This window comes from Sciurus carolinensis, chromosome 5, assembly GCF_902686445.1.
Source record: "Sciurus carolinensis chromosome 5, mSciCar1.2, whole genome shotgun sequence".
Taxonomy (NCBI): Eukaryota; Metazoa; Chordata; class Mammalia; order Rodentia; family Sciuridae; genus Sciurus; species Sciurus carolinensis.
Window position 1 is genome coordinate 65,828,578 of NC_062217.1, and position 23,485 is coordinate 65,852,062.

At 31.8% G+C, this 23,485-nt stretch overlaps 1 protein-coding gene across 2 annotated transcripts in view; it reads right to left on the reverse strand.

Moving 5' to 3' along the window:
* The window catches only part of Dach1 (dachshund family transcription factor 1), a 391,202-nt gene that overhangs the window by 39,694 nt on the left and 328,023 nt on the right, over positions 1–23,485 (reverse strand). For both annotated transcript variants that reach the window (XM_047553395.1, XM_047553393.1), the window contains one exon: positions 6,274–6,425. In XM_047553395.1, the coding sequence (XP_047409351.1) occupies positions 6,274–6,425 (152 nt within the window). The remainder of the gene's footprint in view (positions 1–6,273; positions 6,426–23,485) is intronic.

Consider the following 23,485-nt stretch of genomic DNA (forward strand, 5'->3'; position numbering starts at 1 on the left):
TCATTTGAAATTATAAATGAGATGGAAGTTGAGACCATCTGTAGATATACTTGAAGATGAGACCCCCTACAACACTCAACATGAGCAGTGTCAATCAGGAATTTCATATCCAACTTGATTTATAAGTCCAGCAGAGGTGTAACCTTACTTCAGCCCACCAATGCAGCTTTTTGCAAAGTTGTAAGCCATTTTTATTCTCTTTTCAAACACATATAAATTATTTTGTATTTGTTATACCTGACCCTGAATTTCCTTGGATATTTCTTGTTTGATATGAAAGAAACTGTAGAAGGATTTCTATGTGACAATTGACCCCTCCCCACTCTTTTGTTGTTTAACAATAAAACATAGCTGCTAAGGAAACTGCCATCTTAGCTCAATCCAACATTCCTGTATGTTTCTTCTTCATCAGGAACAAACAATTAGTAACAAATGAAAGAGATCATTACATCAAGTGCCCTTTTAGATCACCCCAATTAAAACTTTAGTTTAGCTGTATTTTAATTCTAAGATACCAAATTCTAATTTTCTGCTCTGATTGCTCTTGTTGACTTATCTTTGAAAGATGTACTCTCTGTGCAATGTCTAGAGATTATTTAGCAAGATGCCAATGTTGGCACCACTTAATGTGTTGATTGGTTGTATTATCAGTAGCTGTTTAAAATAAATTACTATTAAACTATTATTGTCCTTGGCTGACAAAACACAATATTTTGGTGTTCTTTAAATATGAAACCATCATGATGAATAAACATGTTGAATAATGTTAAACTGCAATTCTAATTTGTTTAATTTTACATTAATATTCGTTAGTAAAGAATGAAGTTGCTAAGAGCTTTTATGTTTACTGTTTCCTTTTGTTAAAATGTGGCTAATGGTAATACATTACTATTCCTGCTGATTATGTCTGAAAAATATTAGCTTTTAGGATCCAATACTCTGTAGGGACTACTTAGAAGCTATATATAAAATTAAACTTAATTCTTAGACTTTAAATCTGTGTACATCAGTAGGAGTCCAGTGTGAACAAAAATCTGCACTAGAGCCAAACTGATGCATATGCAAAAGTATTTTATTGCCAGGGACAGCTCTGCTACAAAAAATACAGAAAAACGATTAAATTTAAATGAAGCAGGGGGCTGGGAAGAAGCAGTATCAAGTAGTATTCACAACATCTACAAATTATTAACACACTGTTTCAGCCATTACTGATGATAATACTTTTGGATTTGTGTAACTTCTGTAAATTTTCCAGATAGATGGTGTGCAAAAGATCACACTAAATGCTGTGTCTCACTTGGATATCCAATATCTAGCCAAACGTGTGGTAACGATGGGAAATACAGTAAAAGATAGAGGGTTTAAAACATGATATTTTTTCCAAGGGGAATTCAAGTTCTCGGAAGAATGAAGTTGGGGTAGTGACAGTTCTAAAGAAATACATTTTAAGCTTATTGTGTGGCACATCAATTATGAGACACAATGCTTCGTTGACCTCAGATTTGTTTTCCATATGTGAAGCACGATGGTTTTCATAATACACAAATGTTCTTGTTTTCTAAAATAATCTACCTTGTAAATTATTTTCATGATTTTTTGAGAGAATTAGGATTTGTTCAAGAGCACTCCCATTGATGTAGCAAAGTTGCTACTATCTATAGCTTAGAAAGTACAAATATCTGCCTGCATAAGACTTCGAGTAATATTGGCATGAAAGAACAATGTCCTGACATGCTATTTATAACCAAGAGCAAAAACTTACCTGGTTCATATTTATATTCTATGCAAATTTATTTCAGAATAAGATAAGTAAGTGTCCTTGAGTGTCCCTGAAACTTATGTGATAAAATTTGTGCTCAATAATGTGTTACTTCTAATGAGAGTAAAATACCCTAGTTGAACACAATTTAGCAATCACTCATTCTACCCAAACATTTTAAAAATTAAAAACAAACAAGGTCAGAATGATAAGATGACTGATCCAAATCCCAAACTAGTGAGTTGACTAAGCTAAGATCAGAACCTCATCTACTTAACCTTTTTTTGTTTTTGTTTTTTCTTTTACTATTTCCCTATCTCTTTGCAGAATGAAAAGGGATCATGTTCTTTGGAACCAGAATTTTTTTTTTAGATGGAAAAAGAATAACAATATCAACTAATGCATTATCATAGAAGTTCTTTTAGCAATGAAAAAATATACTTAGTCTATTGTTCTAGTTATTGTTTTCCAAAAATGATTAATGACAGACTCCCCAAGAAAAAGCACTTCTAGGTATAAACAAATGCATCTTATAATTCATATGGTCATGTCTTATAATATGACAACATGGAAATCAACCTGTGTTTAAATTCAGACTTTACCACCACTCTGTGACCATATCTGCCTCCATAATCTTATATGTAAAGTGGGGATAACAATAAAATCCATTGTATAGACTGATAAGAAAAATCAGTGTAAAATGTGCATAATTACTGTAAAGACTGCACATTAAAATTGCATTTGTTATAAATTTGCATATATATATGTTTGAATATGATATAAAATTTAAAATTTGGTATATAGTCCAGGTTTTGCAGAGATTACTGCTATTCTCTTCATCATAATAAAGTGTGTTTATAATCTTAGAATATTTTAATATTTTATAGTCTTTTCTAAATTGGAAATGGGAACAAAGGTGAGAAAATCACTTATATAATTATGACCAAATGAGAAAATATATAATACCAACATATCTTAATTTTAGACAACTCATATTTTGAAGTCAGTGTCATATTTTATTGTTTTTTTTGAAATATTTTCTTCTAATTTTTTGTATGCCTCTTTATTAATTGTGTATAATGCAAATGAACAAATTATTAACTTCTTTTAAAATGTATGAAAAACAGAATGACTGACTATAATATTGAAATGTTAAAGACTTTAAGATAGATATTTCGGGTTAATACTTAAATTACTTTTTATTTTATGCCCTTCAACACAAAAATAGACAATATTTCTTAGATACCATGGTTGGAATTTGTCTGTTTATTAGCAAATTCACTATAGTGAATTTATTTATTGTGGTGTGAATATTCCATTTGAGTTTTCCTGGTTTGCTTAATTTCTCTGTGTAGGCAAACCATAATGAACCAACCCTTAACATACACTTTTTATAGCATAAATCTTCAATGCTCACCTCATCCCTAATTAAATTTTACATTCTTTACCATATTTTACATTTTCATTTTTTACTTGTCTATTCTTATTATGATATTGGTAAGCCATTTGTACCATTTTTGTAAAAAGATGGATAAACAGTTAATTTGCATCTAATCCTATATACTAATAGGTTATTGTGATTAATAGCATGGAAGTTAAAATAGGGAATAGTGGTTAGGACTATTCTTTGAATGCATTCTAGTGATAGTCAATATCTGAAGGTATCATATCCAGATAACTGGCACTAAAATTTTTTCCTCATGTGAAATTTCTAAGGAGTTCCTCAAACATGTTTGAAGAAAAAAGTCATGATGAAAGATTACTCATATTGAAAACACAAGTAAAATTCCACATAAAATAAATGAAATTCTAAAAACAAAAATTGATATATATCTTAATATCTCTCATTAATGTAAAATTACTATCCTTTACTGTGAGCATCTTTATCTATTATTACTTTTAATTTCCAAAAACCTCAAATGTCAATAAAAGGTAGTATATCTCCACTAGTTAATAAAAATCTAGTGCCGAGTTATATATATATATATTTTTTCTAAAGATCTTATTTTAAAGCAGAAATAAATGACAATTATGAAAATTCAGTTTTGATAATGGTATTTTGTAGGGGACCTTTTATTATTCATCATAAAATCAATAATCAAGAATTGTCAAATTATAGTATATCATGAAATTAAATTATTTACTATTAGAGCAATTTAAACACACTAGTTGAGTTTGTTGGCCATGAATTTTAATAACAATAAAATATTTTCAGAAGAAATATGGAGACTTAAACTTGCTACACAATATGTATGTTACCATTTAGACTAGAATGCTGAGAACACCATTATATATAATTGAAACTTCAGCAGAAATTGAGGTAGGCAGACTGTAATTACTCAAATTAGAATTTAGACAGCAAACACATTTATACTGTATGTCTAATAAGCTAGGGTCATGACTATTTAAACATTCTGTACCATTCCTAGGATATTATCATAACTCAATAAATGTGGCAATAATAAGAGTTAGCATCTATTATCTTTTCTAAAATGATGTGAACTCATACCTACCATAAATATAGCATGTATATATGTATTTGTAAATGTGTATGTATGCATGTATATGTGCATATATTTGTATGTGTATGCATTTGTGCATGGAACTCATTAAGAGTCAATCTGTGTTTTACTTTACATACACATATTTACATGTAGCTATAATGCCTACATCTATGTGTGTACATACCTGTAAGATTGAAGTAGATAAGCATATTTTTTTAAATGAAACATTCCTGTTGAAGATGTTCTAATTTTATCAGTTTAAGGTCCCTATAATTTGGATTAGAAATAAATAATTTAGTTTGTCTTGACTATCATCCTACCATTAACTATTACTAAAAGATATTTGCAAGGTATATGATTGGAAAGGAGAGCGCATCAGGCTTAAGGTCACTCCAATAAATAAATTGTTTAGAATCTGTGCATTTTAAAGCTGGCATTTTCTTCTCTATTTTTTCTTTTACTTATAGGAGAATAATGAATTTGAGCTGATGTGGGTAGCATCCTTTAGTCTTAGTGTTTCTGGCATAGAGTGGGTGGTAGAATACTCCCAAACTGTCAGTTTTTGACTAAGATACGTGATGTCCACATATAATGGAAGGGTTCATGTGTAAACTTACTCTTCAGATGAGTGCATGCGCTTATACAGATGAAGCCTAGAAATGCTTTCTGTGCTGAAACTGGAATTAAATTCTCACTCATCTGGTCAAAGAGTTTTTAGTTAAGGAGCACACATACAAATGGTTTTTTCTTTACTTCATGTGCAGCTATATACACAAGAAAATGAATTTTTTCTCTAGTTTTCAGAATTTAAATCCAGAAATGTTGAGGGATATTTTCTGAAAGCATTTAATGAAAGAGAAAATTTACTACAAACTTTAACTCATGGAAAACAATAATACGAGTGAAATTTAGGGGAAAATGTCTTATGTTTATTTAAAAATATAATCAATTATTGGACTATGAATAAGTTTAGGCTGGATTGATGACTTATTTCAATTACTGAGATATAAAACCTTAATGTTGAATACAGTTCTGAAAACTCTAATTACATTAGTATTAAAAATGCCACATTAATAGATGAGAAGATATGTTACATTAAAGGCCTTCTGTTATGTCCTTGGAGAGGTAAATAAAATTAATTACATTTCTACTGGGAGAAAGATTAATATGGTAGGAAATATGTGCACAGAAATATCACTGAAGATAGAGTGTTAGAGCAAAAACTTTTTAAAAATAGAAACTTACGAGTACTATTGTCTGTAAACTCATGCTTAACACTAGCTACTCCAAATATGGAAAAGTAGATGGCAAAAATCTCCATCTGGGGTCCACATGATCACTTCATGTGTGGGCAAGAAAATTGTTTTCTTCCATTTCGAACACTCTTATTATCTTGGCTCCATGCTCTATGTTATTGTTAACTGTAAGTATTTTTGATTCATAATGTACGTACATAAAATATACATCCTGAGGACCACATAGGAAATCCGTGGAAAATTTTGTACAGCTTTTTGAAGTCTATTCTTTGAAGAAACCCTACTAATTGAAACAAACTTATTTATGAAAGAAGGGATTTTTTGGATTCTTCTGTATTAGGCATATTTAAAATGACTAAACATACCATTTCCTCACTGGAAGTCCAGCAGTTTTCAAAAGATCTAAATATTTATTAGAACTGGTGTGCTGTCATTTAGTAAATTAGACAAACTAAACAGTTAAATTTTATCCAATTAGTTGGCAACAAAGAAAGCCGTTTAGGCAGAATGTTTTTTTAAATGTGCATGTCATTTTTATGTAAGTTTTTATTATGGCTTAATATACATACTTGAGTATTTTAAGCCAATTTGATTAGTGTAGCAAGTTTGAAATCTTCCTATTCTGAGAAAAAGTTTAATGCCATAGCTTATTCTGTACTATGAATAGATTAAGTTGGAATAGGATGAATTTTAGAAAGAAATTCTACATATGAGGGTTCTATGTTCTTTTCCTCCAGATAGCAAAAAGACCTACCTGAATATTAGTCAGAAGGGTCTCTATGGAAGACAATCCATCAGGAAACAGAAAAGGAGATGGAAACCCTGGAGGTAGTGGTTGTCCATGCCCAGTTAGAGAAAGTTTGTCAAGGCTGTCTCTTGCGGTTGGTGTAGAAAGCGGGGTCTCATCTGTATGTGATTGAAACAAAAATATAGAACAAGTTACGCTTGTCTGTTTTTATTAGACCTCAGTAATGGCTTCCCTAGTGGTTTCCAGAACATTTATTGCAAATTGGTTCCTGCTATCAGGAGAAAATGCTTTCTGCTGAATTTTCTTTAATGAAAAAGCTGTGGAGATACAACAAGATAACATTAATGAGTAACTTTATAAGCCTTTTAAATGCAGTCTCTAATGAGACTGAGTTTACAGTGCCATAGAATCTTTTTAAAACAAATATTATCTCATATATAGTTGTGATAATATATTCAGGCTGACTTTATGGGCACCTTCCCAATTATCTCATTTTAGTTTGTTCTCTTTGGATTGACAATAGAATATTTCTGGAGCTTCATATCAGAGGAATGCTTTGTATATCAGGACATTTCCTTCTCAATTAACCCTTCCGTTATATTAATGATTTGTTCAAATATAGTCTTAAGAACCATAAAAAGGAATAAGCAATTAAAATATTTCATTTCACATCTAAAAGGAAAAACTAGAGTCCAAATACATTCTTCCTAAATTATAACTGAATTATTCACTGTCGTTAAAGTCAAAGATTTAATTCTTTTGAACTTGAACATCTTTTACCTTCATATTTAAATTTCAACTATAGCTTTTGTGTATGAAAAGGAGGATCTAAAGAAAGAGTAATGAAATACAACTTTCATAACAATATTTAGAAAATAAAAATTTATAACCTCTAAGATAATTAGTCTTTACTTCATTTATTGAATATTCTTCAACCTTTTAAGCAATTAGAGTAATGATCAAGTACACATTTTTTCCCCGCACAGTGAAATCTTTTTATTCAGTTCTTTGTCATTTGACAATTTTACAGTTCTTTATGAGATAGAGACAAGTCATGGCTTATTTTAGTTTATTTTAATCACAGGGAAAATTTTATTCAGGGCAGGATTCCTAATTTTATAAATATTTTCATATTTCACCCCAGGAAAATTAATCAGAGCAATGTATTTGCACAGTCCTGATAGTATCTCTCAATTTTGCAAGTTGCTAAAAACTTCAGCACACTTGTCTTATGCTTATAATTTGATTCCACTGTTCTCCTCGATCATTCTTTTATTTTTCATTACAACATCTAACCACACAACACGTTTTCCAATTACCTCTCTCTGGGGCAGAAATATTATGGAAGCTGCCACACTTCCTGTCCCTCACTAATGTCAGAACAAGTTAAATTCATTTCCTCACCTTTCCACATTTCTAGTTAATGAACCAAAGGGAAGAAAGGTTGGGGAGAGAAGTACCAGACACAAGGCTTCCTATTAACTGTTCTCCTCTCACACTCACTCACTCACTCCTCTGCAGTTTCTCCTTCCATTCCCTCCTCTGTTAACTTACTGACAGATGATCTGAGGAAGCAGGTACTAGAAAAAGAAACAGAGTAAGCAACTAAAGTAGGACCCATGGTGTCATTATTTTTTTATCACACTTGTCACCAGGGTTAAAGAAAGACTGCAGTGCAGGGGTAGAGCTACCGCATGGCTAATGTGAGCAAGGTGATCTTGGACACCATTTACCTAGATATCATAAATTACTCTTTCAGACCAAGGCTGCTAGTGTTTTCTCATAATAGCTCTGAAAGGGGGCTTGTTAAACATCTATGTGCATGTGAAATTGTTTAAGAATGGAGAGCAATATTTTTCGATCAGCATCACCTTAGCTGTCACATGCTAAAGAAAATGTGGCTTAATAGATCATGGGGATAATAATTGCTTGTCTCTTAAAGAAATGCACAGAACCAGATGACCGCCTGAGGTTGCTCTCAGCTTTAGCATCTGTGACTCCACATTTCTCAAAAATTGTCCAAGAAAAAAAGAAAAATGTTGTATACATACACATGCACACACATGTTTGATTCTAAGTTCCATCATCCCATGATTATTTAATTTAATTTCAGGAATTTGTGCTTGACTACAGTTCCTATGAATTAAATCTCTTTTACACTCATGATGCCTACTTTCAAGTAGCCAAAATTTACCTCCAATAAACAATGTGCTAGATACTAGAGACAGAATGCAGAAAGTACAATCTGAAAGCCTTAAGAGACTCAAGTAGATTACAGTGACTTATTGTCAAATAGCTAATTCTTATACCTAGTAAAAATTTTGCCTCCCATCATTATTCCTTTAGATACTGTTAATTCCAGCAAAAGATTAAAATTGTTCTGCATGTGTGAGTGTGTATGTGCATACCTGTCTGCCTATTTTTTCTGCTATTACTTCAGTGGAATGTCATTTTGGTCATCAAAATTCCAAATATGTGAAAATGAACTATCACTCCATATAAATTTATTTGAGTGGATTCATTCATTCATCATTTTACACAGTGGATATATTATATAAGGTCATTTTTCTTTCAATACGTAGGGAAAAAAACAATCAAATTTAGGTCAGAATTATTATTTAAAAATGGAGGGGGAGGATGATTCTTAAGATCATTTCCTAAAAGAAGACAAACAAATCAAAGTTTGAACTAATCAGAGATATTTCTTTGGGTCACAATGCTTTCTTATCTGAGAAAAACATCATTTCACAGCAATTATCATAGAAAACCTCTTTTATTTCTTCCTACAAAGATTGTAAAGTTGAGAACATGGTCTTCCTTTTTAAATAAAAATGACCTGTGATATCCTAAATGTTCTAAGATTAAAGGAAAAGTTTGAGAGGTCAGAAAATGTAGTGGTTTTGACATCACATAATCTCTGACTTCAAAGTATGTTTGATGATAAAGTAAAAATTCACAAAATGCTTATTTTGGTTTAATATTCACATTTAAAATTTTTTTTCTTTTACAGAAAGTTGGCTCTTCAGATGCCATGATTTTTGGATTTTTTTAAATATCTTATTTTAAATATTTTAAACTAATGGAAAAGTTGCAAGAATCATACAAGGAATTCCTTTGTATTTCTATAGTGGATTGAATGGTGACCACCATAATATACATACATGTATAATTCTTAGAATCTGGTAATGTTATTTTATTTGGAATACTGGTTCATTCCAACTCTAGACAGAGACACAATTAAGAATCTTGAGATGAGGAGATTATGGAGATTATCCTTGCTTAGGATGGGCCCTAAGTCTACTGACAAGTGTCCTTAGAAAACTAAGGCAGAGAGAGAGTTGAAAAAGACAGAAACCCAGAGAAAAGGAGGAGACAAAGTGAAGAAGAGTCAGAACTAGAATTGTGCAGCCACAAACAGGGAATGTAGAAAGCAATCAGAATCTAGAAGAGGCAATGAACACTAGTTATCTAGGCAAGTTGTTATTTCTAATTTTCCAAAAAGTGTAGCTATTAACTTTAAAGGATTCTTGTATTTTAATCCAGTTTCAGGGAAATACAGAGGTTTCATAAAGAAGAATGGAGTTTGCACATATTATAATTAAACAAATAATTTTTTTTTATGACCAGAAAAATTACTGATTAACATTTGGATAATCATATAATATTGACAATTATAGCAACAGAGTAAGACAAGGAAATGTAGAAATGAAAGAGAAAAATATTTTAAAAATTCTTAAGTGAATAAAGGATAAAAATGATATTTCATTTTTCTCATCACTCATTTCATGATTCTACTCATATTTTAAGTCACTTTTTAATAACTGACCATCAGTAAGATTGATACCTCTGTAAGACACGCTTTTTTTCCCCTTCCAATCTTATCACACATAACAATTTAGCAGGATATCCTAAGGAACAATGATGTTTAAAAAAATAATAGGTCTCTACTTTTAAAATGTTTTCTTTCCTGTGAATAAAATCTAACTCAGTTGTTATTTTCACAACTGATTCCTCTGGGTTTGGATTATATATTCTTTCAAGTGTGTGTCTGTGTGTGTGTGTGTGTGTGTGTGTATAATAGCCACTGATGTCTTATTATCTTAAATTTTAGACATACAACAATCACTTTTAGAAAGATCTATATTTCAAGGGGATTCATATTTATTAATCTTGATGTGAAATAGAAATAACATTATTATTAAAATGGAAAAATTTACATATTTTTAATGTTTACAAGAGATCTGAGAGTTTGTATGAAAACTATTTCTGCACTGGCAAAATGAAAAAAACGAAGTTGTCAAAAATTCTAAAGCATATGGTACTTTCCTTCAGCAGTGAGAAATTTCTCTAATATGAATTTTTCTTTGTTTTTAAAACAATATCCATCATAAATGTATAGTAAGATATACCTATGAGTGTTTTCATAAACTTGTCAGCCAGATTATTCATCGGGAATAGATACACAGATAATCTAAAATTTTAAGGATTGGTGCATAGAAAAAAATTTGAAAATTATTTCCAGGCATAACACACACATGTTTAAACTAAGGACAATCATAGTTCATACTGACTTACTCCTTGCCTAGACATTCTGGGTTAAATGGCAAGAGAAACTAATAATAAAGTGAATAATATTACCTCAGATTGTAATCTTAGGTAAGAAAATGGTCATGTATTTTTTTTTTCTATTTTCATCATCCCAGAAAATAAAGAATTTTTACATAGAGCATTAAAATTTAGAACCATGACTTTTGTGTATCTTCTAATATTTACAAAATATCTAGATGTACCCTGGAATAAGATTTATTTCTTATATTTAATTTTATGCTCATTTTTCAAATTCTCAATTTAAAGTTACTAGTGATAGTTTATAAAATGAACATCACAATCCTATGTCATATATCTATGGTAAAATGAAAAGCAAACTACACTAGGTCCAGAAAGTATGAGTCCTAGTACTGATTCCACCAGTTTCTACAAAATTTTAGAGCAGCAAAGCCTTTTTAAAACATTGATTGTAATCTCAAAGAATTATAGTTTAGATCCAATTAGATTATGTGTGTAAAAGTACTTTGTACAATATAAAATGTTATATGAGTATATAGTATGTATAAGTGGGTAACAATCAAATTGATTATAAATTTTAAATTGGAAACTTGGTTTCAATGTGGCATGGAGGAAATCCTGTTCTTGTGCCCTGCACAATTTCTCTCTGATATGGTTGATAGCAATTACTTCTCTGTGAAGATAAATCATGTTGATAACAGAAATATTTGTGCATCAGTTGCTTTATGTAAACCTGAGTTTGTCGAATAGTTAAAATTAACTATGATAGAGATAAATTGAGAACAGGCAAAAGAGTATGAACCAGTTCACAAATTTCTCTTTAGGCAGCACAACCTAGGGAATTTTTGTTTTGACTTACACAAAATGTAACCAGCATAAGTTTCACAGAAATGTGTGAAACATAAAAACACTAAAGAGGCTCTGTGGATAGACAGTCTTCAAGCAGCATTAGAACTCTGAATTTTTAATTTGGTGAATAAAGAAAAAAATAATACAAGCAGGAAGATATTTTAAGTGTTTTTTTAGCAGGAGGCTGAAAGTTAGCTTTAAATTATACTACACGCACAGTTTTGCCTAATTTAATGCATGAAGTATTTATTTTAAACGTACTGTATGTTAACTATCATCTATTTGGGTGACTCTTAACTTTTGGATAGTTCACCTTTAAGATGCTGATAAAAGTTAGGAACCACTCCCTTAGTCAGGGAGAGAACATATTTAGAATCTTAACTATGCCATACAGTATAAGCACTTTTTAATTTCTGTGGAAAGAATATGTGAATGAACTAAAGTGGGGCAAAAACTCTAACAATACAAAATGAAAAAATGAGAAGTCTGTCCATCCTAAAGTTATCCTCCATCCAAGATAATAATACTAAAAATACCTTCTATTGAAAAACCACCCTATTGATTACAGAGTGATTGCACAGATGTTATCTTGGGGTAGGAGAAAGCTCTAGGAAGTTTTTTTATAAGTATACAATTATAATTGCATTAAGGTTTTGTGCCAAAAGAATGATTCAAATGGAATCCAGTGGCTATTTAGAAAAAGAAGAGATTATTTTTAGGTGATGTGAGTTGAGAGGAGATAGAAGAAGAAAAGTAAAATCTTAATTGCAAGGGATAGGCATTGAATTTTAGGAAAAACTAAAACTGGAGGTCAAGAGGCTGTATGAGGAAACCATGCAGGGGTAACAGCTGAAGAAAATCGGGACCCTAATGCTCTGAAGAAATTGTATTTTCAGGGTAAAAAATATTTCTGCTATTTTTCTCAACATACAGTCTTGATTTTTAGCTATTCTGCATTTGTATATCTGAAAACTGTGTATGAATAATTTCTAGATCAGCTGTATACTAATATTTCTAAACTTGGCCTTGATAGCAAAATCATCTGAAATAACAGAACTTAAGTACACATGTATCTGTGCCTAAATTTTTTAATCTGTCCACAAATTGGAATTTCTTGGCAAAAGTGGAATGGTATTAAGCTATGCTTAATGCACAGGTGCATCCCCCACGCGCGCACACACACACACATACCGACACACATTGGTTCAACTTTCAAACATTTGGGACTGTTTTCACCTCTGCTTATTTCTTGAAGTAATAAGTCATAACTGTATAAGAAAAAGCTGGCACAGCTTCTGCTGCAAAGATCCACTTAATTGACCTTTCTGCCTTTTCCATGACCCTGTAGGCTTAACCTCACTGCTGATCCTGCAAGTGAATATGGAAAAGTATTTATTGAAAGCTACATAACAGACACGGTTATATTTCCTAGGTTGATGTTTTGCATATCTGCACAGTAGGGCCATTAAGGGTTCTAAGAGCACAAAGGAAACAATCATAACATTTGTTTTTAGATGACTGACTCAGGACATGTACACCAGGCTTTATATAGAAACTGTTTTTGTTTTATTAAGGGACTGTTTGCCTGTTAGTGATAACATCATTAAAAATAAATGAAAGGGGGCTGGTAAAATGCTTCCCCAAAGCAGAAACCTAATTAAAGGTGATATGCCTGCTACGAGGCTTTTTTCAGGACTCAGAAATAGAACAAGGTTAGTTCTTTCTCATTTTATAAGGCCCAAAGAAGACCTCACAGTAAAACATCACTTCTGATCTAATTTTCTATTTCTGTGTACTTTAATAATCTACTTTACAGTCTGTGCTTGCCCATAGAAAGTGAACTAGTTTTGTTCCTACAGATAGCTTTTTCATCATGTCATACCACATAAAAAGAAAATCTGATGGTTCAGCTCAAACAAAAAATGCACTCTCTTTTTAAAAACAAATTGTGTAGGTTGTAATGTGTGCAGAAATAGTAGTTGAATAATGCACACATAAACATTCTGTGGCCCTGAAAGATCACCATGAAAGCCTGTGTTAATGATAAAAACAAATATTCCAAATCATAGTTTATAATTTCAGTAAGAAAAAAAAAAGTAAACCCTTTCATTTTAAGGGGTGGAGTTACTCTAATTTCATGGATGGTGGAAAAAGCAGGAAACTGCATTCCCTTGATAACTCTGTCCTTATTGTGCTGTGACCTTGGCCAATTTACTTAAATTTACATCTGCCAAAAATGAGTTTCTGAAATGTGCTTTGAGAATTTTCAGGGGGAGGGAGGAGAAGATGTCACATAAATCCAAGGCCTTTTCAAAATTAATATTACTCTAAAAGTAAAGTGAACGTGAAGAGAAACACTGTGCAACATCTTAGGGTACTACAGTTTGATATCCTGTCCTCTTGTGACTCTTGCATATTTCTTTTTCATTTATGAATCTTCAAATAGGAAATGAATTCCATCGCTAAGTGCATAAGAACAGAATATTTCCTAAATTATTCCCCGAAATATAAAATGGCTCTGAGGTATTGGATTCTTTAAACTATGATTTGCCCCTGAGGTTTAGATTAAAATTATCATGGAAATATCAACATTGTGTGATGCCTTTGGAAATCGTTTAGCCTAAATTCTTTTATTTTTCAGGTGAAAGAAGTCCAATTAATGATTGACCCCAACTTTTTCAAACTCAACTTTGTAGATTTTTATTTCTTTTTCCTTAAAAGTTATGGTGTCAACATAGAGGAAATACAAGGGAAGAATAGTTTGAATGACTTTTAAGAATATACAGTCCTGTAAAAGTACATATATGTATAAATGATAATTAGTAAAATATGAAGCCTAGTAGATTATTTAATAAATGTTTAGAATTTTAGCACTGATAATCATAATCTGTTTGTGATTTAAGGAAATGTGTCCCTATCTTTAAAACACTGGAAATACACAAAGTAAAATAAGTGATGAAAAAAAAGAAAAACATGTACAGATGAAATATTTACTATTTAGATTTGCTTTGATATTTCTGGGAGAAGAGAAAAATTTGGGTAGAGTATCTATGTAGCAATATTGACCTTGGGAAGACCATGGTTAAAGCTGAATAATGGATAGGTGTATCCATTATTATCCTTTTCTAATTTTATCCTTATTGGAAATTTTACATAATAAAAAGTCAATAGAAAAATGATACTACTCAATAAAGGTTCTATTAACTAGTCTATTCTTTCACAGTCAGGGGCCTAGATATGATAATCTTCATCATGACAAAAATAATTCACACAGACTGAGTACTTCCTGTGTGTGCAAAGCAATGTTCTAAGCACTTTTTATGCATTGACTCATTTAATCCTCACCACAGCTCTGTTAGGTCGATACTAGTGTTATCCTCATTCTGAACATGAGTAGATGAAGGTAAAATGAAGTTAATTAACTTGCCAAGATACATAGTAAAGACAGCAGCCTGGATACAAATCCAAATAGCCTTGTTTCACAGCACATGTTCTTTAAACAGCCAAGGAGTACAATACAAAGGATTTATAAGCGTTACAAAAATGTATTGGATATGTGTGTTCAAATACATACAAGAAATATATATACACCCCCCGAATTTGTATCTCAGAATATAAGGAAAATGTTAAGATTTTCTATTTCACTTCTCATTTAAGGATTGACTTACTCCTTAAAATCCAACTAATGGTCACACTGGACAGCCAAGATTCCCTCAAATTGACTATTCCCACTGACATATATGCTCTTTCATTTTCAAGCTTGTCCTTCCATGGGACTAGAGAATTCCAACCATAAGTATCATAGACATTAAATCAACCTAACATTAAGTAGTCCATGCAGAATAGCTCCAGGAAATTTTCCCACTATACAATTTTATCAAATTCTAACTATATCAACAAGGTATGTACTGCCTTTGTGAGAGATAATTAGCCATCAAAGTATCACTCTTCAAGTGACACATATATTGGATGGGGTAAAAAGCAAGACCTACATAAGGATTTTTAGATCAAAGCAATAGTCCAATAGATTCACTTCAGGAGAGGCAGATCACATGTCTTACTATAATCATCAGCTGCAATTAAACCCTGGATATCACCAGAAATTGTCTTCTGCAATTATTCCAATTCAGTATCTCTTGAATTCCTTATCCTGTAATCCTACTCATGAATTTGCCCTAGTTTCCAACATGGGAACTTTATTTAGGTTTCCAAGTCCCTCCTCAATATCACACTCAACTCCTCTCCTGACACTCACTGTGCTCCAGGTTGCCACCGAGTTTCTGAAGTTCCTGGTTAATACTCTGCTCTACTGGTGTGAAAGGGTCAGCAGGGTTGCTACCCTAACTAGACATCAACTTGTTGATCTAGAAGAATTATGTAAGTCTAACAATTTGCCAAGTATATAGACCCTAATAAAGTCAAAGGTGTGCTTTCAAAAATCATTCATTCCTACTACCTTGAGACAGGAGCATGGTACGTGAATGAAAAAATTCTGTGCAAGTCCAACTTGGTAACTACATCTCATCTTCACTGTCTTGAAACAAAGTAATTTCTCCCCTCGCATTCATAACAACTATTTACTAATATATCTTACCAGTACTACTTTAAATGATCAAATTCATTGAAATTGTCATCAAACAATTTCATTTACATATTTGTTTCCTTCAGTCTATTTAATACAAAAAAAAATGAGGAAAGGAACTCTGTCCATCTTATTCCCCAGTGTCAGTCACCTCAATGCCTGGTATGTAGATTTTTATTATTGATTGGTTGGATGTATCATATAATTTATTTCCAAAACCAGTTAATTTATTAAACCCTGTGTTCTTATTGTAATACAGATCATTTTCAGCTGAGCTTAGTTTACATTTTTGAGTCTGAATGAATGAGAAAGAACATAAATACTTTACAGTTTCCTTTTCATAAATGTGAATTCAGAAAATAAAAATTCTGAAATTTAAAATTTTGAACTTTAAAATCCCACTATTTTCTAATCAATTAAATATATTTATAGCTACCATGTACAGAAAAGGGACTAGTGAGTATATGCATAGAATAGTAAAATTTCATTCAGCTATCTAAAAGTCCTGTTGGTTCCTTTGCACAATAGTAAGTTTGCCATGACACAGTGTCCATGTGAAGGTTGATATTGTCAGGAATATTACAGAAACTGTTCCCTAGAAATTGATAGGAGGTTAAATAAAGTGACCTTTATATTCCTTTTACCTATTGAGATTTTATGACTTTTTCCTTTAAAACTAACCACTTTATAACATAGTCATATAAAAATGCAAAGGAGAGCACTAATTTTTAGGATTTAGGGAAATATAAAAAGTTAAGAGTGTATGTTTATGTCATTGTCAGCATTCTTCCCTTGGCGAGAAGGGGATTCTTAAACAGCACAGCTGCAATTTCGCAACTCTCAGAGCATAAAAACATAATGCAAATTCTTGGGCCTCTACTATATATGTTTCAAAAAACTAACTTCCAGTTTACAACCATTCTTTGCAACACAGAATAAAAGATGATATTGTCAGATAAAATGTATCTGCTAGCTCAAAATATGTCAAAGCATGAATATAGAAATAAGAAATCTTGGTTAAGTTTTCATCATATATTTAAATTTTCATTTGTTTTAAAATCTTTAAAAATTCAAATGAATAAAACCATCAATCTATCATTTTTTCAAAGTATTTTCTGCTTTGTGTACTTATGCATTATATCATGGATACCTCATAAGCATTTTGAAGAATTTTTTTGAAAAATGTATGCATTTGAGGTAGAAAATATAGCATAGATTCTTTAAGCAACTAACCCAGAAAGAGAGAGAAAATGAGGAAGGGCTGCGTGGATCAGTCCTGGTGGGTGAGAGGAAAGTGGCTAGTGCAGAAGGTGGAGCAGCAAGGGGTCAGATTTGTGTGAACTTGTGTGGACCTGGTAGTGAGGCTGTAGCCTATGACTTTCAAGAGCAGGTTGACCATGACCAATTATCTGGCAGAAATGGCAGATCTTTCTAATTATGTATGTCTCGTGAGAATGTATCCCTGTTTCAGCTTTATGTGCCCCTGAGACTTTTCATGCCCATGTTGTGTTCAATTCATATCATGCTAGCATCATTACTACACTGGATATTTTCTTGTAATTCCTTTTGCTTGTCTTCCCTAATTACAAGACAAGGTCTTTAAGAATAAGATTTCCTTTCTTTAGTGTTTGGCTGTTTTGTCCCCTGTATTTGAATGGTGCCTGGCACTTTCAAGGCTTTCAAAAAGCATATATAGCATGAATCAATAGTTTATTCATTTATTTTTTTGGTATTGAAAATTAAACCCAGGGTGCTTTACCACTGAGCTACCTGCTGAGACTTATTTTATTTTTTATTTTGAGATATGGTCTTCCTAAGTCACCCAAGCTAGCCTTGAACTTGTGATCCTCTTGCCTCAGTCTACAAAGCCACGCTACCATGCCCAGCTCAATAGAGTTTTGAAAAGTGTTTCAAAGTGAAATTAATTAATCTCTCGAGCTACTCATATGTATTTAGTTTAATTTTACTCCAAAATCTCAAAGTTGTAAACATATTTATCAATTAAAGAATCTTCTTAATAGTATTTGAAGAAGAATCTAAATATCTACTATAGATAAAATAGTCCTGCAAATTCTATTGTATTTGAAAAAAATTGAAAAAATAGTATATATGTGTGTGTATATCTAACTGACTGTGAGCGTACACACACATACACAGTTATATAAATGCATAGGTGCATATGAGTATATAGGTATATATAGCTTTTATATTTAGCCAATTCAGCAACTATTCTATTTCTAAATTATTAATTTATTTTAAATACTATCATGAGAAGCATTAGGAAAATACATAGGTTTATTTCAGAAAATAAATTATTTTTCAGTTTTTCTTTCTCTTCATATAATGAAATTTCATAAAAATGTAAAAATCTGGTAGAACCTATAAGTTTTACTCTTATATTAGTCTATGTACCTTAAAGTATAAGTTATTATAAGTATCATGCATATTGAAAGATAATTTCATAATGATTTAATACTGATTGGAAATTTGAGAATTATAATATTCAACCTTATTAGAAAGTACTTCATATTTGAACAAGCAAATGAAACATGTTTTATTCCTATACTTTTAATAAATGTGAAAAATTCATTTTTTAGTACTACTTTGCATTAGAAAAATTTAATGCCTATTATAAAACAATACCTTCAACAATGTCATGACACAATTAAGAAAACTTTTATTTCCTTCATTAACAAAATTTTTTTTACTACTGTTAATCATAAAATTTTTCAGGAACTTTTTATGAAACCAAATTAACCTTAAAATATGAATACATTTTATTTTGTCAATTGATTCAGTCGACAAATTAGAAAATTGGTCATTCCAGAAATATTTATAGGTAAGTAGCAAAGGCAACACAATACACTAAATACTCTAACAAAGATAATACTGAGGAATATCAGAGAAAGTAAGAAAACCCACAGACTTTATAGAGGAGGAAGGAATATAATTTAAAAATGAAGGAGATCAGGATATAGCCTGATGGCATGGCTAAGACCTTAATATATAAGGAGAAGAAAGTACTTTAAGTACTTTAAGAAAAAGTAATGACTGATTATCTCAAACTTTGTTGTGGTTCAGATCTTAAGTGTTCCTTATGTGTTGAAGGCTTTGTAACCTGCTTGTGGAGTTACTGGTAGGTTGTGGAATCATTAAAAGGTGGGGCCTGATGGAAAGAAGTTAGGTCTTTGAAAGTATGCCCTGGAATGGGGATACTGGACCCCCACCTTCTTCTCTCGCCTTGTTTCCTAGGTGCAAGAGATGAATATCTTCCTCCATATTAGATTTTTGTTCTTCAAATGTCAACATATTTTCTAATTCTCTAGCATCTACATATTATTGACAAACAAAAACTTTATCAATAAATGTTTATCAGAATCTTTTCATACTATTGTTCTTATATTCACCTGAAAGGCAAAGTAAATGAGGTTATATTTTAAAAAAGCGTTTCTTTGTGAGTCCATAACCATCCTAGTCATTATCTTCTAAGAAATTAGTTTAGAATCTTCCTTGCAATCATTGCTGAGGAGCTTCTCACACTGTGTGTGAAATGTGCTTCTATCCAGTTCTTAAATATCATAAATGCATTAGCATGTTTTATTTGTTGATCACATCTCTTTGTGGGCCAGCAAGTTTGGCTGTAAATTTGGCTCAAATATCTTAGAACATAATTCACATGCCCTGAATACATTTAGAATAGCCAATGTTTCTTCCTATCTCTTCATCTATTTGGGGTTTTTAATTCCCTCTCCTATTTACCAATACATTTTTCTCTTAGAAGATAATGAAAACAAAGGAATCTGTTCCTTGCATCATTTCATATGCAGGAAAGATATGCTTAAAGAAAGAATGTGATAAAATATATATTGTCAAATTATTACTTGACTGTAATTTGTGCTTCTCTCCATTTTCTCAATCAATCTAACATTGTGAAACAAAAGTCAGTTTCTCAAATCTTCAAATACTATTCTCTATTTTTCTTGGAGTTACTACCACGTTTGAAATTGTTCTAGAAACAGCTTTGACTTAACTTTTCTTCTTACGCATACTTTCTCTGAGTCATCTCTTCAGAATATTCCCATTTCTCTGTTCTTTCTCAACTTTCATCCTACATACACCAAGGTGTTAAGGTGAAGGTTAGTAATCCCATACACATGGGGGTCTCTGCTACTTTTCACTTCAATCTCCCTAAATTTAAATTTCATATTCTGCTGTCTGTCCATTATAAAATTCATTCTGAACTTTCAGCATAATTTTCAAAGAAACTTACATTCTAATACATATAACTTCCTTCTCTACTAATCTCATCAACCCTTGAGTACAAAAATATAATGTGATAAGGTACAGAGAAACTTGGAGACATTCTGCCATAGAAGAGTTCACAAATTGAAGGAGTAAAACAAAATCAAAACAAGGTGAGGAATATACAATACGGAAGTTGTAGAAGGAGTATCATACTAAGTGAAGGAAGAATACACACAGGGTGAGAAGTTAAGAGTGCAAATAATACACCCAAGTCAGAGAGGTTATCAGGGCTTGGACTTATGGAGGTGAAGAGTAGGTGAGGATGGAAAGAAATACAGCCCTGAAAATGGAGTCTTGAATTTTGGGGGGAAGGGTTGGCTTATGTAATCCTCTGAACTTTTCGGCCTAATTCTGGATCCATTTTTTCCAAAAAAATTGATGCTGGGGAAGTCATTCTCTACTCTGCATTAAATTTGGTAAATAATCGGGATATCACTACTGCATTATACCCTCTTTTATAGATGCTTCTTATCTTTCATGGATGATTTTAATTGCATGTAGTCATGCTGTAGTGTATTTAATAAAATCTTTCCTGGTTAGCATCTGTCCCTTGAATTTCTGTCCCAGCTCTTCATTTTCACTTTCAGAAGTTCTCTATAATCACTGTCACCACATCTTTTCCCTATGATTTAATCTTTAGTCCAACTTCAGTCAATTATTCAATTAGATCACCCCCTTTCCATTATAACTACTTCTGACAAAGTTAATAGTGACATCCACTTGCCAAATCTAACAGTCAGTTCTCAGACCTCTCCATCCTTGACTCTCAGTGGCCTTGACAGGTGGAGAAGCCTTTTCTTCCAGAATACCATTCTCTTTTCCTCTCACAAAACATCTATGGTAGCTTATTCTTAGTCTCCATACTACCTTTCTTTTCTTTTTATCTAATCTTTTCAAGCTCAGGAAATTACAAGGTAGAGCAAGGCATGGGATGGAGGAAATGTGAGTGCTTGATGATGATCCCATTTAGATAAAGATATCTTTTACTTACCAAGAACTTTGGTCCAAAAGGTTTTTTTTTTTTAAGAAAAAGAGAACCAAGCAAGCAAACAAACAAAGACAAAAACCAAAAAGAAAGAGAAATGAAAGGAAGGAAGGAAAGAGGGAGAGAGGGAGGGAAAAGAAAAAGGAATAAACTCTTCTAGTTCTTTATAGGTGCAAATCTAAAACTGTAATGATTACCTTTTCTTTCCCTTGCTTTTGTATATATGCCACTTAGCCAGCCAGCAATCATTGAACCTAATCTATCTTTTTTTTAGTCAGCAGAAGTTGTAATATAAGGCATATCGAGCCAAGAGATTTAACAAATAGAAACTCAACATCAGTTTGTCTTTATTGATCAGCTCTAGTCTGGGGTCCTACTCCTAGTAATTGGATCCTGCCTTGTTTTTCTGGAGGATTTGTTTGCAAACTTGTATTGAGGCCCATCCCATGCCAGAAACTATGGTTGGGTTCCATGTTCAATAATCTTGGTTTCCCTTGACATATAGTTCTTATGTTTTCAATCTCAGAATTTCTTTTTTGGGGAATTCAACACAGAACACAGTATACCATGTTAAGGAGACCTCAAATTCATTCATATACCTCTTTGTTTAAATTTCATTTTTGCCTGCTACTTCTAGGCTTTCATTTGTTACCTACCACCTGCCAGAATCTGCTTTCTTGCAATCCTGAACACTGTCTAGCGTTTTCTACATCGTGTTTCTCAGACCTATGGAGTATTATAATCTAGAATAGTGCTGTGATTTTCCCTTTGGTTTTCCACATGGATTAATGAGTACCATTAAGAAGAATAAAAGTGAATGGAGCAGAGTAAGAAGCTCTAGATTCCTATAGAGTCAAGAGGAAAATTAATATAAAAGAAAAATGCCAAAACAGAAAGTGAATATCAAGTGCCAATTATGAGATCTGAGTGAAGACTTCTGAATTTGTTAGGAAACTCAAATATTTGGTCTAGTAGATCAATAACATCCAAAGATTTGGATTAATTTAACACACTTTTCTTGGATTCCAAAGTGTGAATAAACTCATTAAGTGAGGTCAGATCCTGAACAACCCAAATTCTTACATGAATCAATGTTATGATCATTTCCAATAAAGAATTTTACATAAAGAATTGCATGGATAATTTGAAATAAAATTTCAAATATGTCTACAGTTACCAAATTATGTTTCTGAATTGATTCTTATAAACCTTTCATTATTTCAAATATTAAAAAAACAATTTACAAAACCCACAGAAGAACCATTATGCCTTGCAAGAAAGGCAAGTAGTCTTTTTTTAAGATTATAGCCTTTAAGAAAACAAGAGACATGCAAGTTTTGAAGAATAAAGTGAGATGGTGATTGGTGGAAATGGCTAACCTTACATTCAACAAATGTATATGTAATAGACACTGAAAAAACTACACACAGAATTTAGAAATATATACAGTAATTAGAACCATCTGCTACCAAATACAGGTACTACAAGACCTGATTCAAAGACTAAATTAGACTCATTTGTTATTAGCAATATGTATTTGCATTCAATTAATGTGCTAAAATCCTTGAAAAGTATGCTCTCTTAAGTGGGTTAAACATGCTCATTGTAATCTTGTTTATACTAATAATTGGCTTAGCAAATCTTTTCTTTATATCTAGTACAAAGGTAAACTTTATCAAGCCCAAGCTGAATTATCATAAATTCCATATTAGCAGAAACCAAATTAATGAGGTTTGATTGTACCAAGAAAATTGCTTTTGCCATTTGCTTAATTTCATCTGCTCTGTATAATAATAAAAAATTCAAGTGATGAAAGAAGTAGATAATAGAGTATTTGCAAAAATATTAGAAGCAAGGCAAACTTTCAGAAACTCTAATTTAGTGTTATATTTATTTGTTTAGGTTCAGTGTGTAATATGATGTTAAGTATA